A 14,130-nucleotide genomic window follows, 5' to 3' on the forward strand; every position below is an offset into this window, starting at 1 on the left:
CGTAAATCGAGGAGTACTTTTAATCCATGTCTCTGTTGCGGGTTGTGTATTTTTATTTTTGCAATTTTGCAAAAAAAATAATAATAATTCAAAAGGCTCATTTGAACTCGTAAACTCGACGCAGGCATATTCTTCTACACGTCGCATATATCTACGTGTCACATATATCTACGTTCCATCCAGGAGGAAAAGTGGGCTTACCCTCCCTAAAGATGGCCGTTTCTACGTCAGCCTTGGCCTACTGTTTAAAATTCTTAGAAAACACAGCACTGAAGGGGGTGAAGCACCTAACCCTAATCCTTAGGCGATTAAGAGATTACCTGGAATAAAAAAAAAACCGAAAAAAAGCTTCACAGTTAAGGAGCTCTTAGGCTTGGAAAGAACTGCCATATAAAGGTGCCCCGAAGAAAGATGGCGACGGCGCTCAAGGCGGGAATGAAGTCCCGTCGGGAGACGGGGGGAGGTCTTGTTGCCAGGCAACGACGGAAGAGAGAGGGCGTTCCCCCGTCCTGCATTTTAATTGGGCAACTTTACCGGAAAGGTGGTGCTGCTGCGGAAGGCGGAAGTCCTGGCGGGGAGCAGGTGGCCTTAGGGTGGTGGGGGTCCCGCCGCTTCTTCCATGCGGGCCCGGCGGGTGAGTGGAGCAGGCAAGGGGCGGGGCCTCTCGAGCCGCGATTTGCATATGGATATATGCAAAGCAGGCTAGCAGGACCTGCGGGGGGGCTATGCTAATTTATGCAAAAATTGTGCTAATATTTGAGTAAATGCATGGTTAACGAAAAGGATCACTTGGGGTACCTATGTGGGTGTATATGGGCATATATGTATGCGTGTGTATAAATATACACGTACATAATTAAATATTGAAATAAACATTTGCATAAACCATGCATTTGCTCGGATATTAGCATATATTTGCATAAATTATCCTAGGCGAATTAATGTAGAATTGTATTGATTTATACTAGTTTTTAAATTATATATGAGCGTGAATGATAAGGATTACTTGGGGTAATTAATTAATGTGGGTATGACTATATTATATGTGTATAAATATGCACTTATATAATTAAATATTACAATACTCGTTATCATCACACACATAATTTAAAAAACTTGTATAAATCAATACAATTCTATTATCGTTCTTTTTATATTTTATTTAAATTACAATAGACTATGAAACTAATATGTTAACATACATATTTATTGCGTTATGCATTCTATGTACACTAGTAGCATTCTAAGAAATGCTTTTCATGTGGAAATAGATGTTTACATCAATATTAGCCTAACCCTGAATAAATCAGCATGGGGACAATGGGAGCTTTCTAATGTTGCATGAATTGCCAGGGAAGGAAGGAGAGAAGGAGAGAAGAAAGGAGGGAAGGAAGGAGGGAATGTAGGAGAGAAGGAAGGGGGGAAGGAAGGAGGAAAGGAGAGAAGAAAGGAGGGAGGGAAGGGGGAAGGAGGGAGGGAAGGAAGGAGAGAAGGAGAGAAGAAAGGAGGGAAGGAAGGAAGGAGGGAAGGAAGGAGGGAAGGAAGGGGGAAAGGAAGGAGAGAAGGAGAGAAGAAAGGAGGGAAGGAAGGAAGGAAGGAGGGAAGGAGAGAAGAAAGGAGGGAAGGAAGGAGGGAATGTAGGAGAGAAGGAAGGGGGGAAGGAAGGAGGAAAGGAGAGAAGAAAGGAGGGAGGGAAGGGGGAAGGAGGAGGGAAGGAAGGAAGGAAGGAGAGAAGGAGAGAAGAAAGGAGGGAAGGAAGGAGGGAATGTAGGAGAGAAGGAAGGAGGAAAGGAGAGAAGAAAGGAGGGAGGGAAGGGGGAAGGAGGGAGGGAAGGAAGGAGAGAAGGAGAGAAGAAAGGAGGGAAGGAAGGAAGGAGGGAAGGAAGGAGGAAGGAAGGGGGAAAGGAAGGAGAGAAGGGAGAGAAGAAAGGAGGGAAGGAAGGGGAGGAAGGAGGGAAGAGAGGGAAGGAGGGAGGGAAGAGAAGGAGGAAAGGAAGGAGAGTAGAGAGAAGAAACGAGGGAAGGAAAGAGGGAGGGAGGGAAGGCTGTAAGATAAGATGGGTTTATGGATGTTAAGAAAGCAATCTTCAAGTATATTGTCAACTGTAGGGAAAAATTGTTATAAATACATATTATTAATAACAGTTATGAGATCATATAATTGTGAATGTATATATGAAATTGATAAAATAAAAAATTAATTTAAAAAAAGAAAGAATTGCCAGCCTAATAAGCATAGGCTAATGTTGATGCAAATGCCTAGTGCAGTGTTTCTCAACCTTGGCGACTTTAAGTCCTGTGGACTTCAACTCCCAGAATCCCCCAGCCAGCACACCTGTGCTGGCTGGGGGATTCTGGGAGTTGAAGTCCACAGGACTTAAAGTCCCCAAGGTTGAGAAACACTAGTGAGGTTCATGAGCCATAGCATCTCCTGCATTTTGGTACCCCTGAAGGGCAATCCATTGGTTTCCAAGTCCAGTTCTGACTTGCTAGCCATCCCACCAGCAGTTTCAACAGAATGCAGAATCACAGTAGCTGGAAAGGGACCTTGGAGGTCTTCTAGTCCAGCCCCAGTCTATCCAGTCTCTTCTCGAAGACCTCCAACGATGGAGCACCCACAACCTCCGGGGGGACAGCCTCCATCCCACTGATTGATTGTTCTCACCGATAGGAAGTGTCTCGTTTCGAGGGTCCTTGGCGGGCTTCCTTCTCTCCTTGCCCTTCCTTCCGCAGGGTCCTTCGCACAACGGGACCACCAGGCGTCCCTCGAAGAAGCCGAGATGCGAAAAGAAACGGGGGGCCAAGAAGACGACGGCGCCTGGGGTGGGGCTGGCTGATGAAGCCCACTCGGGAGCCTCCACCCTGGACCTTGAGGCGAGGGTGCCGAACGAGGAAAACCCCCAGGATGGAGCCCAGGAGAACACGGAGCCCAGGAGGTCTGAGGCCTTCCGGCCCCACCGGCCACAGGAGGGGGAGGAAGAGGAAGGAGACGAGACTGCGTCCACCTCTTTGCAGATGGAGCCGGAGGAGGCGTCCGGCCAAATCAGCGAGCCGGACAATAGCGTTTTCTTGGACGAGGACAGTAACCAGCCTCTGCCGATGGACCGGTTCTTCGGAAGCATGGCATTCACGCAGGTACGGGTGGGTGCCCTTCCGCAAGGCTGGCTGGGGCATTCTGGGAGTTGGGAGTCCACAGGAGGCAGGTAAGAGGCAAAAGGAGGCCCTCCTTCCTTTGGGTGGTCAACGGAAGGTGCTTCAGCCTCTTAATTTGGGGGATCAAAGTCCATACTAATGGAGGGCTGACACTTCAGCTCTGAAGGCCATCGCCTCTTTCTTCCAGGACCCCCCACCGGCCGCCTCCTTCTCACGGAGCAACACCAGCCGGCGGGAGTTCCGAAGAATGCACTTTATTGCCAAAGAGGAGGAAGAGGAGGAGAGCGGAGAAGAGGTGCTCTGAAGGCCCCGCAGTTCTCCCTGAAGGTTGTTTGAAGGCCAGCGAGAACCAACCCTGGGTGAATTGTCCCTTTTCCCAGGCCCAGTAAAGGCTAAGAATGCTCCTCGCCGTTGTAACATCTTCCAGAGTTTGTGTTCTTCAGGAAGAACCACCGGCGTGATGGTGATGGACGCTGGGCTACTCGCAAGCCAAGGTCCCCGTTTCTGGCGAAGCCCATGGGTCACAGCAGCAACGACGACCATGTTGACAGAGCCTTGGACGACTTGACAACCCACCACCCAGAAGTTGTGGGTGCTCCATCAATGGAGGTCTTCAAAGAGATTGGTCAGCCATTTGACTGGGCTGGAATAGACTCCTGCTTGAGCAGGGGGTTGGATTAGATGACCTCTGAGGTCCCTTCCAACTCTGTTGTTCCGTATGCTTCTTTTCCCCAGGCGTATCAAATCTCTCTTTATCTAAAAGCGTGTTTTTTAAACCATTTTCTGAGTTCATTCAGAGCTGTTTTTGAAGTTTGTAAAACCTGGCTAAGCTGTGGACTGCACGTTAAAACCTAGTTTATGTTCTGTGAACAGATGTTGGAGGGGTTAAAAAAAACTAATGGCAGATGTGTGGGCCCTCCCAGGTTGGGCACATCTGCCCCTAACTATGAATAAAAGACTCTTATTTTAGAGCTCAAGAAATGGTTTTTTTTTTTAAAGATACAAATGTTCACAAGATTTTGCTCCCTTAGATCAGTGTTTCTCAACCTTGGCCACTTGAAGATGTCTGGACTTCAACTCCCAGAATTCCCCAGCCAGCGAATGCTGGCTGGGGAATTCTGGGAGTTGAAGTCCATACATCTTCAAGTAGCCAAGGTTGAGAAACACTGCCTTAGATTACCACAATTATAAAGCTTTATTACTAAAATTAAAACAACCACGATGACCGAAAGGAACTGCTTTCGTCCCTGAAGGCTGAGTTGGTGCGCTTAGATCAGTAAAGGACAAAGTAACATTTATTATTTATATAATCTACGTAGTTGAGAGACACTGAAATCCAGGAACAGGCCCAAAACTGGATGAAAACAGGTCAGCAGCTCCTGTCCTTATTCTTCACAGCTGACACAATAGTTATCGCTTAAATCATAGCAATAGCAACAGCAGTTAGACTTATATACCGCTTCATAGGGCTTTCAGCCCTCTCTAAGCGGTTTAGAGTCAGCATATCGTCCCCCACAATCCGATAGATAGATATAGATATAGATGATAGATAAGATAGATAGAGATAGATAGATAGATTGATAGATATAAATAATTAGATATAGATAGATATAGCTAGATAGATAGTTAGATTAGATAGATAAGATAGATAGGTGATATAGATGATAGATAGATGATAGAGATAGATAGATAGATAGATAGATAGATAGATAGATAGATAGATAGATAGATAGATAGCAATAGCAGTTAGACTTTTATACCGCTTCATAAGGCTTTCAGCCCTCTCTAAGTGGTTTACAGAGTCAGCATTTTGCCCCCAACAACAATCCGGGTCCTCATTTCACCCACCTCGGAAGGATGGAAGGCTGAGTCAACCCTGAGCCGGTGAGATTTGAACAGCCGAACTGCAGTCAGCTGAAGTAGCCTGCAGTGCTGCACTCTAACCACTGCGCCACCTCGGTAGGATTCTTCCCACAGCACCGTCTGTAACTTACTAAAAGTGGTTACTGAACAAACCTGGTTTTTCTGGGTTCACATCGCCCATCAGACCCTGCAATGAAACAATTCCGGCTTGCAAGGGGATTTCCCGACATTTCCAAAGGTGGCTCACCAAGTTGCAGCCTTTAATGAATGGAAGAGGTGGGGGGAAACAAACGGCAAAAATATTCACTAATTTCTGTAATTTAATTTTTTTTTAATCTATTTTTTTAAAAAAAAATACGGAATGGAGTTAAAAGCAATCATTTAAATAACAAAAATAGCTTCCTGGCCAGGCAAATTTGATTCGGCCTCTTCTGCAGTCGTCGTTAAGCAAACGGCACAGCCGTTAAGCGGATCCCTTCTTAGCTATGGGGTGGGGCTTTTTTGTTGCCTTGTTTTTAGAAAGTTTGGTGTTGTTTTTTTGTTTCGTTTTCGACAATTGAGCCCGTGGACTTAGGTTGTGGCCGCAAAGAGGCCTGGTCTTCCGGCCTGCCTTTCGTTTACGGTAGATTTTTGTCCGGTCGCAGCCGAGGTTGTGGACTGTTTTCTTGTGGCACACAATGTGCACCAGTTTCAAATTGTCCGTGGTGAACATGAGCCGGTAAAAATATTCCCAGTCGATTTCCTTCCCGTCGCAGCCTTTCACGGCCTCGACTAAGGTGGGCAGGACCGCCCTCTTCTTCTCAATTCTGAAACAGAAAGGAAGGTTATGTGTATTTCTCAACTTAACTTATAAATTCAATAGTGATATTGCTGTTTCTTTTGAAATTCTTCCCCGTCTGTACATACGGCAGCCAGGGAGCTTAAAATTCAAGGAATGTTTTTTTGTCTACACACAATTGATCCATCATCCCCAGGAAGGGCCAAAAAATAATGACTGAATGAAGAGGGTGGGGTTGTGTTCCGAGACTCACATGTGGTCGAGGTTCCACGTGCTGAACAGAATTCGGCTTTCTTTGTTCCCGTAAGGGTTGATGGAGTGTCTCCAGGAGCAGTCTTCGGTGTCAAAGGGGCCCTGTAGATATGAGGCACACAAAGCTGGAGACAAGGAGTCCTCAACTTACAACAATTCATTTCGTGACCGTTCGAAGTACCAACGGCACTGAAAAAAGGAACTTAGGACCATTTGAATCCATTTTTATAAGTTGAGAACTACCTGGAGGTTTTATTTTGGCACTGTCAATATATGTTGGGCAGTTTGCATCTCTGTAAAGCCAGCGTGAGCATCCCCGTGCCCGCGGGCCCCACCCTGAAAGACCCACCCCCCTCTCCCCGTGCTTCCTGCAATGCCTGACCAAAGGTTCAACTTCGGAAAGCGAAAGTGAACCACTCAACGCCACTCAAAGAGGAAAATAAAAATGCTTTAACGCCTTTGCTTTGGTTTTCTTACCACTTACTTGGCAAGAGAACCAGCCTTCCGGTGTGCAGAGGCGATCCTTGGTCTCTTCCTTCCGGTCAAAATAAAAACCATTGTATTTCTCCGACTTCAGTTTCTCCAGCATGGCTTCAGCGATCCCACTGAATTTCATTTGGAGGGCGGGAGGGACGGCAGAAACGTAAGCCCCAACCTTTGGAGGGAGAAACGCAAGCTTTAAGTATCTTATTTAAAAATATCATTTAAAGATAATTGGGCTTCCTTGCCAGTCCGCTCCCCAAAGCAAACTTCACGGTGGTTTTTTTTTCCACAAACCAGGCTGAAACCTGATCGATCAAAAGCTAATTCAAACCCTGAATAAGAATGGCGAAAGCAAACCAAACTAAAAAGTAGGATGGAAAAAATGCAGGGAATTATGGGGGATGCCTTGCCCGTAACATAAAAGAAAGAAAATCCCAAAGCAGCTTAAAAAGGTTTGTGTCTATATTATCAGGGAGCCTTTGTGAGTTTGCAGTCCGCAAAAAATACACTCGACGTTTCCATGTAATTAAGAGCACAATATGGAAAGTTAGAATTACAAATGTTTAGTGCAGATAATGTGCCAAACTGTGCTTCACCTTGAATTTTATGCCTTTCTTTTTTGATTTAATAAACAAAATAGTAATGGGCCACAAAGTAATCATGCAAAAATAAGCAACTTTTTTGACTGTTAAGTGCTAATCAGTTCGAGGAAAAGTTCAATCAATCATTTAGGTTTAGGTTTAGGTTTATTGGGATTTATATGCCGCCCTTTTCCCTGAGGGGACTCAGGGCGGCTTACAACCACAGGGGAGGGGAAGTGCAAGGTCAAAACAAACACTTTGTGAACAAAAGAAAAATAATAAAACACAGCTTTCATTCAGCAATCAAACACTCGGGCGGGTAATTGGAAGCCTATCCCCAGGCCTGCTGGGAGAGCCAGATCTTGAGGGCTGCGCGGAAGGTCTGGGTCGTGGTGAGGGTGCGGATCTCCATGGGGAGCTCGTTCCATAGGGTCGGGGCAGCAACAGAAAAGGCTCTCCTCCGTGTGGTCGCCAGTCGACATTGACTGGCAGATGGAATTCGGAGGAGGCCCAGTCTGTGCGATCTGATTGGTCGATTTAGGGAGGTAATCGGCAGAAGGCGGTCTCTCAAGTACCTAGATCCACTACCATGGAGTGCTTTAAAGATGGTCATCATTATCCTGAAGCGCACCCGGAGACCAACAGGCAGCCAGTGCAGCTCGCGGAGGACAGGTGTAACGTGGGCGAACCGAGGTGCGCCCACTATCACTCGCGCGGCTGCATTTTGGACTAGCTGTAGTCGCCGGATGCACTTCAGGGGCAACCCCATGTAGAGCCCATTGCAGTATTCCAGTCTAGAGATCACAAGGGCTCGAGTGACTGTTGTGAGGGCCCCCCGATCTAGGTAGGGCCGCAACTGGCGGACCAGGCGAACCTGGGCAAATGCCCCCCTGGTCACAGCTGACAGCTGGTGGTCAAAAGTCAGCTGTGGATCCAGGAGGACTCCTAAGTTGCGGACCCTATCTGAGGGGTATAAAATTTGACCCCCCAGCCTAAGCGTTGGTGTATTAGCCAAATTATTGGGGGGGAAACACAACAGCCACTCGGTCTTATCCGGGTTGAGCACCAGTTTGTTAGCACTCATCCAGTCCTTAACGGCCTCCAGACCCCGGTTCATCACGTCCACCGCTTCATTGAGTTGGCACGGGGCGGACAGATACAATTGTGTATCGTCCGCATATTGATGGTATTTTATCCCGTTTTGTTAGCACTCATCCAGTCCTTAACGGCCTCCAGACCCCGGTTCATCACGTCCACCGCTTCATTGAGTTGGCACGGGGCGGACAGATACAATTGTGTATCGTCCGCATATTGATGGTATTTTATCCCGTGCCTCCGAATGATCTCGCCCAGCGGTTTCATGTATATGTTAAATAGTAGGGGGGATAGGACCGAACCCTGAGGTACTCCACATGTTAGGGGCCTCAGGGACGATCTCTGCCCCCCCACTAACACCGACTGCGACCTGTCCGAGAGGTAAGAGGAGAACCACCGCAAAACAGTGCCTCCCACTCCCACCTCCCGCAGTCGTCGCAGAAGGATACCATGGTCGATGGTATCGAAAGCCGCTGAGAGGTCAAGGAGAACCAGGATGGACGCATAGCCTCCATCTCTGGCCCTCCAGAGATCATCGGTCAATGCGACCAAAGCGGTTTCTGTGCTGTAACCAGGTCTGAAGCCGGACTGGAAGGGGTCAAGATAGCTAGCTTCCTCCAAGGCCCGTCGAAGCTGAAAGGCCACCACTTTCTCAACAACCTTCCCGATAAAGGGAAGGTTGGAGACAGGACGAAAGTTGTTTAAGATGGCTGGATCTAACGATGGTTTCTTTAGGAGGGGTCTCACCACCGCCGTTTTGAGTACGGCGGGGAAGTGCCCCTCCCGAAGAGAGGCGGTGACAACCGCCTGGATCCAGCCATGTGTCACCTCCCTGCTGTTAGCCACCAGCCAGGAGGGACACGGGTCCAGAATACAAGTGGAGGCACTTACAGCTCGGATGGCCTTGTCCACATCCCCAGAGGCAACTTCCTGGAACTCAACCCAGAACTGATGTGGCAAATGATCCTCCCGTGTCTCAGCTGGATCTACTGCGGTGGAGTCCAAGTCCGATCGCAACCGAGCTACTTTGTCCGCCAAGAATTGAGCATAATCCTCAGCCCTACCCTGCAAGGGGTCTCCCGCATCCCTCCTATTAAGGAGGGAGCGGGTTATCCTGAACAGGGCGGCTGGGCGTGACTCGGCGGACGCAACCAAGGAAGAAATATATGATCTTTTTGCAGTTCTTAATGCTCGGACATAGTCCTTGGTGCAGGTAGTTAAGAGTGCTCGGTTTACCTCGGACCTATCGGACCTCCACTGGTGCTCTAGGCATCTCCTCCGGCGTTTCTTCTCCCGGAGTTCCTCGGTAAACCAGGGAGCTCTCCGGGATCCACTGACCCGGAGGGGCCGTAGTGGCGCAATCCGGTCGAGAGACTCCGACGCCGCCGAGTACCAGGCGGCAGCCAGAGTCTCCGCCGAACTGTGGGCGAGGGTATCAGGAATAACCCCAAGCTCCGTCTGGAACCTCAAAGGGTCCATAAGTCGCCTGGGGCGGAACCACCTGGTCGGTTCCTCCTCCCTACGGTGGGGGTTTGGCCTCCGGAAGTCAAGCCTCAGTAGGCAATGGTCTGACCACGACAGGGGTATGATCTCATTACCCCTCAGACCAAGATCACACATCCACTGCTCCGAGAGGAATACGAGGTCGAGCATGTGACCCGCTGCATGGGTTGGGCCCCGAATTACTTGGGTCAAGCCCATGGCCGTCATGGAGGCCATGAACTCCTGCGCCCCATCAGAGCGTTCACCGAGCGATGGCAAGTTGAAATCCCCCAGAACTATAAGCCTGGGGAACTCAACTGCCAGCTCGGCTACTGACTCGAGGAGCGAGGGGAGGGATGCTGCAACGCAGTTGGGAGGCAGGTACGTTAGCAGCAAACCCACTTGACCCTTGAGGTCCAACTTTATCAGCAGAGACTCACACCCGACAAGCTCCGGAGCAGGGACCCTACGAGGTAACAGAGACTCCCGGATTACAATAGCCACACCGCCACCCCTTCCCTGGGCTCTCGGCTGATGAAGCACCTGAAATCCCTCTGGGCACATCTCTACAAGGGGGACTCCTCCTTCTGTGCCCAGCCAGGTTTCAGTAATACATGCCAGGTCTGCCCTCTCGTCAACAATTAAGTCCCGGACGAGGGGAGCTTTGTGAACAACAGACCTGGCATTTAGCGACAACAGCCTGAGACCAGGGTCCTGACTACTCGCGCCATCTGGTCTTGGAGTGGGACTCCTAGGGCCGGAAGGAGGGATCTCTGCAATGTAGCGAACCCTCCTTCCCCGGTAATGGCCAGCCCTAAGGTCCCCGCCGTATCTGCCTCTCCCTGTCACGACCGCTATGCTCCGACCCACTCCCATGTCCATGGTCCCCCCAACCACCCCGGTTCCTCCCGCCTTCCCCAGCAGGTCCTCCGAGTCAAACATACTCATTTATCCACTCTAACAATTCCCACGTAAAAATTTAAAACATATAAAATACAAGGGTAACAATTACTAAAAGTGGGCCATTCATTCAATTCCAGCCAGCTCCCATACACTCAGCATTCTATTTAAAATTGCGCAGTTATAGTATGTAATAATAATAATAATAATAATAATAATAATATGGGAACAATGGAGGAAGCGATGGTTTGCTCCTCTCCCTTCTTATGACCTGAGGAAATGTCCTAAGCCACCAAATCAAAAGTACGTAGTATATCAGGTGGCTGTAGGCAAGCGAAATTAAATATAAGACTCCAAAGTTCATAAACGACATCCGTATAGTCTTGTCCCACTGGTGGAAGTTAGCGGGCTGTATATTCGAGAGTCTCTTTCCCAAGGATATATAAGGGCCCCAATGTAGGGGACCAGAGTTCGAGGCTAACTTGCACCGCTCTTGGAGATGGAAGGAGAAATGCTGGTATTCTCGGGGCTCAGTCCTTATCCCTGTAGTCGCCATCCTCTATTTCTCCCCGCCAGTTGGCCACAGTCCTACTCCTCCTACTAGTTTAATGAGCAGGGAGCAAAGTCCGGAGGGGGCTACAACGACGATAGACAGCAAAGCAGCAGATGATAAATCATAAATAATAAAATGGCGACAGATAGTACAGTGAGCAGAGATAGATCCGAGGGGGGGGGGGCGTCTAGGGCGATAACAAGCACGTCCATTCAATCTGTAAATTCAGTGCAGCCTCCAACAACTTCCGACAGCCCCCTTCTTTAAAGTAAAATAAATTAAAAATTCACCCCTCTCAGTTCACTAGTCACCAAGACTCACAATCTCAGTCACGACTACTCAGCTCCAGCATAGTCAGCAAGCTGGCCGGAGAAGAGGATGTAAAATGTAATACTGTGAGTCAGCTGATTGGCGCCGCCATTTCCTCCATGCTTTCCTCCACGTTTCTCTTCCAACCTCAGCAGCTGCTGTTCCGCTGCTCTGGGATGGATGCTAGGACCAGGGGCCAGCAGGTAATTGGCCAGGGGGCTCACCAGCAGCACCAAGGGCTACCAGGAAGACCAGAGATGGTAAGGGGAGGCTCCAAACAGGCTCCGAACGCCCGCCGCCGCTCTCACCGCCGCGCGCCGCCGTCGCCGCCACCCTCGTACAGCTGGGTAGCCCGGGCTGCCGTTATGAAGAAAATGCGAGCCTCCGGATTCCGGGGATCTTAGGCTCTCCCAGGCGCTGTTCCCAAGGCCAGAGAAGGCCAGAGATGGTAAGGGGAGGCTCCGAACAGGCTCCGAACGCCCGCGCGCCGCTCTCACCGCCGCGCGTCGCCGTCGCCGCCGTCCTCGCACAGCTGGGTAGCCCGGGCTGCCGTTATGGAGAAAATGCGAGCCTCCGGATTTCAACAGGTCCTATGGGATCCGAGGGTCTTAGGCTCTCCCAGGCGCTGTTCCCAACAATTTTTGCGGTCCGTTTGGGGCTTCCCGGTGCTTTTTCGCCAGGTTAATGTAGAGCGAAAAAGCCCGGTCGCCATTCCAAACCCGCACATGCGCATAAATTTGCCGAATGCCTGATCACCATAAACAATGGTTAGGTAATAGGTAGGTATGGTGAAGGCCGGCTTTGTCTCCAAAAACCTTAAGGTCAAAATAAAGATTGGGTAAGGAGTTTCACACATTACCTCTTTCATGTATCCACGAATTCTGCTCTCACAACTATGGCGCATATAACTGGACTTGGTCTTAAACCGAGACTCAACCCCTAGGAATGGTCGGAAATGAATGCCGTCAGTCCTCTGCTTTCCCAAAAAGCCTCTTGGGCCCACATTCCAAATCCAAGCGAGACTGTCAAGTTTCTAGTCCTTAAGGCTGCGTTCCCCAAAACTCTCGACATCCTGAGCATTTTTACCCACAGACCAAACGCCAGAGAGATGCACAAGAGGTCGGCTCAGAACTGACCTTCAAACCACATCTCGTCTTCCTTTCTGCTTTCGGCAGAGATGTTTTCGCTGAGGTTCTGAATCAGGTCAGACAAGAGTTTGCACCTCATCGGAGCCTCCTCGCCTGAGAGGAGCCCCTGAGCTGCGTGGACCACGCCAGGAGAACAGCTGGAGAAAGCGCTCAGGAAGCGCTCGATCTCACTGACGTCTGCCAGGAGAAAAAGACGGGAAAACCAAAGATTACTCATTCCTGCAGATGATTAGCTTTAAGGGCATATGTATATGTGCATAAGGTAAAGGTTCCCCTCGCACATATGTGCTAGTTGTTCCTGACTCTAGGGGGCGGTGCTCCTCTCCGTTTCAAAGCTGAAGAGCCAGCGCTGTCCGAAGACATCTCCGTGGTCATGTGGCCGGCACGACTCAACGCTGAAGGCGCACGGAACGCTGTTCCCTTCCCACCAAAGGTGGTCCTTATTTTTCTATTTGCATTTTTTACCTGCTTTCAGACTGCTAGGTTGGCAGAAGCTGGGACAAGTCACAGGAGCTCCCTCCGTTACGTGGCGCTAGGGATTTGAACCGCCGGCCTTTCTGATTGACAAGCTCAGTATCTTAGCCACTGAGCCACCGCTTCCCCATGTGTGTGCGTACCTATATGTGTATACGAGTGTATGTATATGTATGTACGTATGAGTGCCTGTATGTATACATTTATTTGTCTGTGTTATATATGTACATGTGCATGTATGTATCTATATATTGGATCTTTGAGGTTTGCACATTTCCTAGTATGTCAAGTTGCTAGTCCTCAGGGTGGTCTCTAATCCAGAGTTAAAAATAAGGAACGATTTCAAAAGAAACAATTTAAAAACAAGACACCATACAATCAATCTGAGCAAGGCGCTAGTCCTCATAGAGGCAAAGTTCTAAATTTCTAACAGCGCTAGAAACCAACCCTTAGCTGACCTATTTGGGGCTGGTTGGAAGAGGAGCAGGGGAGGGGGTTGTGTTGTGTATTGTGTGTTGTGTATTTTGTTTGTGTGTGTGTGTGTGTGTGTGTGTTGCGCCACTTACATCCGCTCCATTCCTCCCCGGGGCGCAGCAGGATCAGTTCGGAGTTCTCGGGCAGGGCGCGGAAAGCCTCCTCGCTGACTTGGCGGCCGTCCTCGTAGCAGCCCAGCCGGCAGCCCTCCACCAAGGGCGGCTGTGGGGAAGCAGGGAAGCCCCTCAAGGGAACCGTTACTCGGACAGAGACGCGCCGGCCGCCCGCCCTCCTCCTCCTTCCCCTTCCCTTCATCCACCTCCAGCCGGGAGGCCTTCCGCAGCAGCTCCGCCAGGCTCCCGGCCGCCAGCCCGTATCTGCGCCCTGCGGGGCCCGCCCGCACTTTGAAGGCCTTGGCCGCCATTGCACCGGAAACCGCCCCCCCGCCTCCCCCCAACTGCGGCTCCTGCTCCTTGATTGGCCCGGAGCGCAGCCAATCCGTGGCCGATTCGCGACTGCGCACGCGCGGAAGGACCCCGCTGCGAGCATCCCATTCGCTGCCTCGCTGGCCCTTTCCCCCCCTCC

The 14,130-nt window shown here is 49.9% G+C and overlaps 2 protein-coding genes across 2 annotated transcripts; one reads left to right on the forward strand and one right to left on the reverse strand.

Moving 5' to 3' along the window:
* Positions 1-533: 533 nt before the first annotated feature.
* On the forward strand, positions 534-4,122 carry CUNH1orf174 (chromosome unknown C1orf174 homolog). The gene is made up of 3 exons (XM_087702186.1): positions 534-634; positions 2,734-3,135; positions 3,341-4,122. Exons 1-3 carry the CDS (start codon positions 620-622, stop codon positions 3,455-3,457), a joined length of 534 nt encoding a protein of 177 aa, XP_087558312.1. The 5' UTR covers positions 534-619; the 3' UTR covers positions 3,458-4,122.
* Positions 4,123-5,318: 1,196 nt separating this feature from the next.
* DFFB (DNA fragmentation factor subunit beta) lies at positions 5,319-13,993 on the reverse strand. The gene is made up of 7 exons (XM_014057887.2): positions 13,865-13,993; positions 13,638-13,767; positions 12,586-12,774; positions 12,309-12,388; positions 6,531-6,701; positions 6,048-6,148; positions 5,319-5,822 (listed from the first exon to the last, which is right to left on the reverse strand). The coding sequence occupies exons 1-7, from the start codon at positions 13,967-13,969 to the stop codon at positions 5,480-5,482; spliced, it is 1,119 nt and encodes a 372-aa protein (XP_013913362.2). The 5' UTR covers positions 13,970-13,993; the 3' UTR covers positions 5,319-5,479.
* Positions 13,994-14,130: the final 137 nt, after the last annotated feature.

This window comes from Thamnophis sirtalis, unplaced genomic scaffold, assembly GCF_051295495.1.
Source record: "Thamnophis sirtalis isolate CommonGarterSnake01/CBP01778 unplaced genomic scaffold, rThaSir2_p1.2 scaffold_15, whole genome shotgun sequence".
Classification (NCBI taxonomy): domain Eukaryota; kingdom Metazoa; phylum Chordata; class Lepidosauria; order Squamata; family Natricidae; genus Thamnophis; species Thamnophis sirtalis.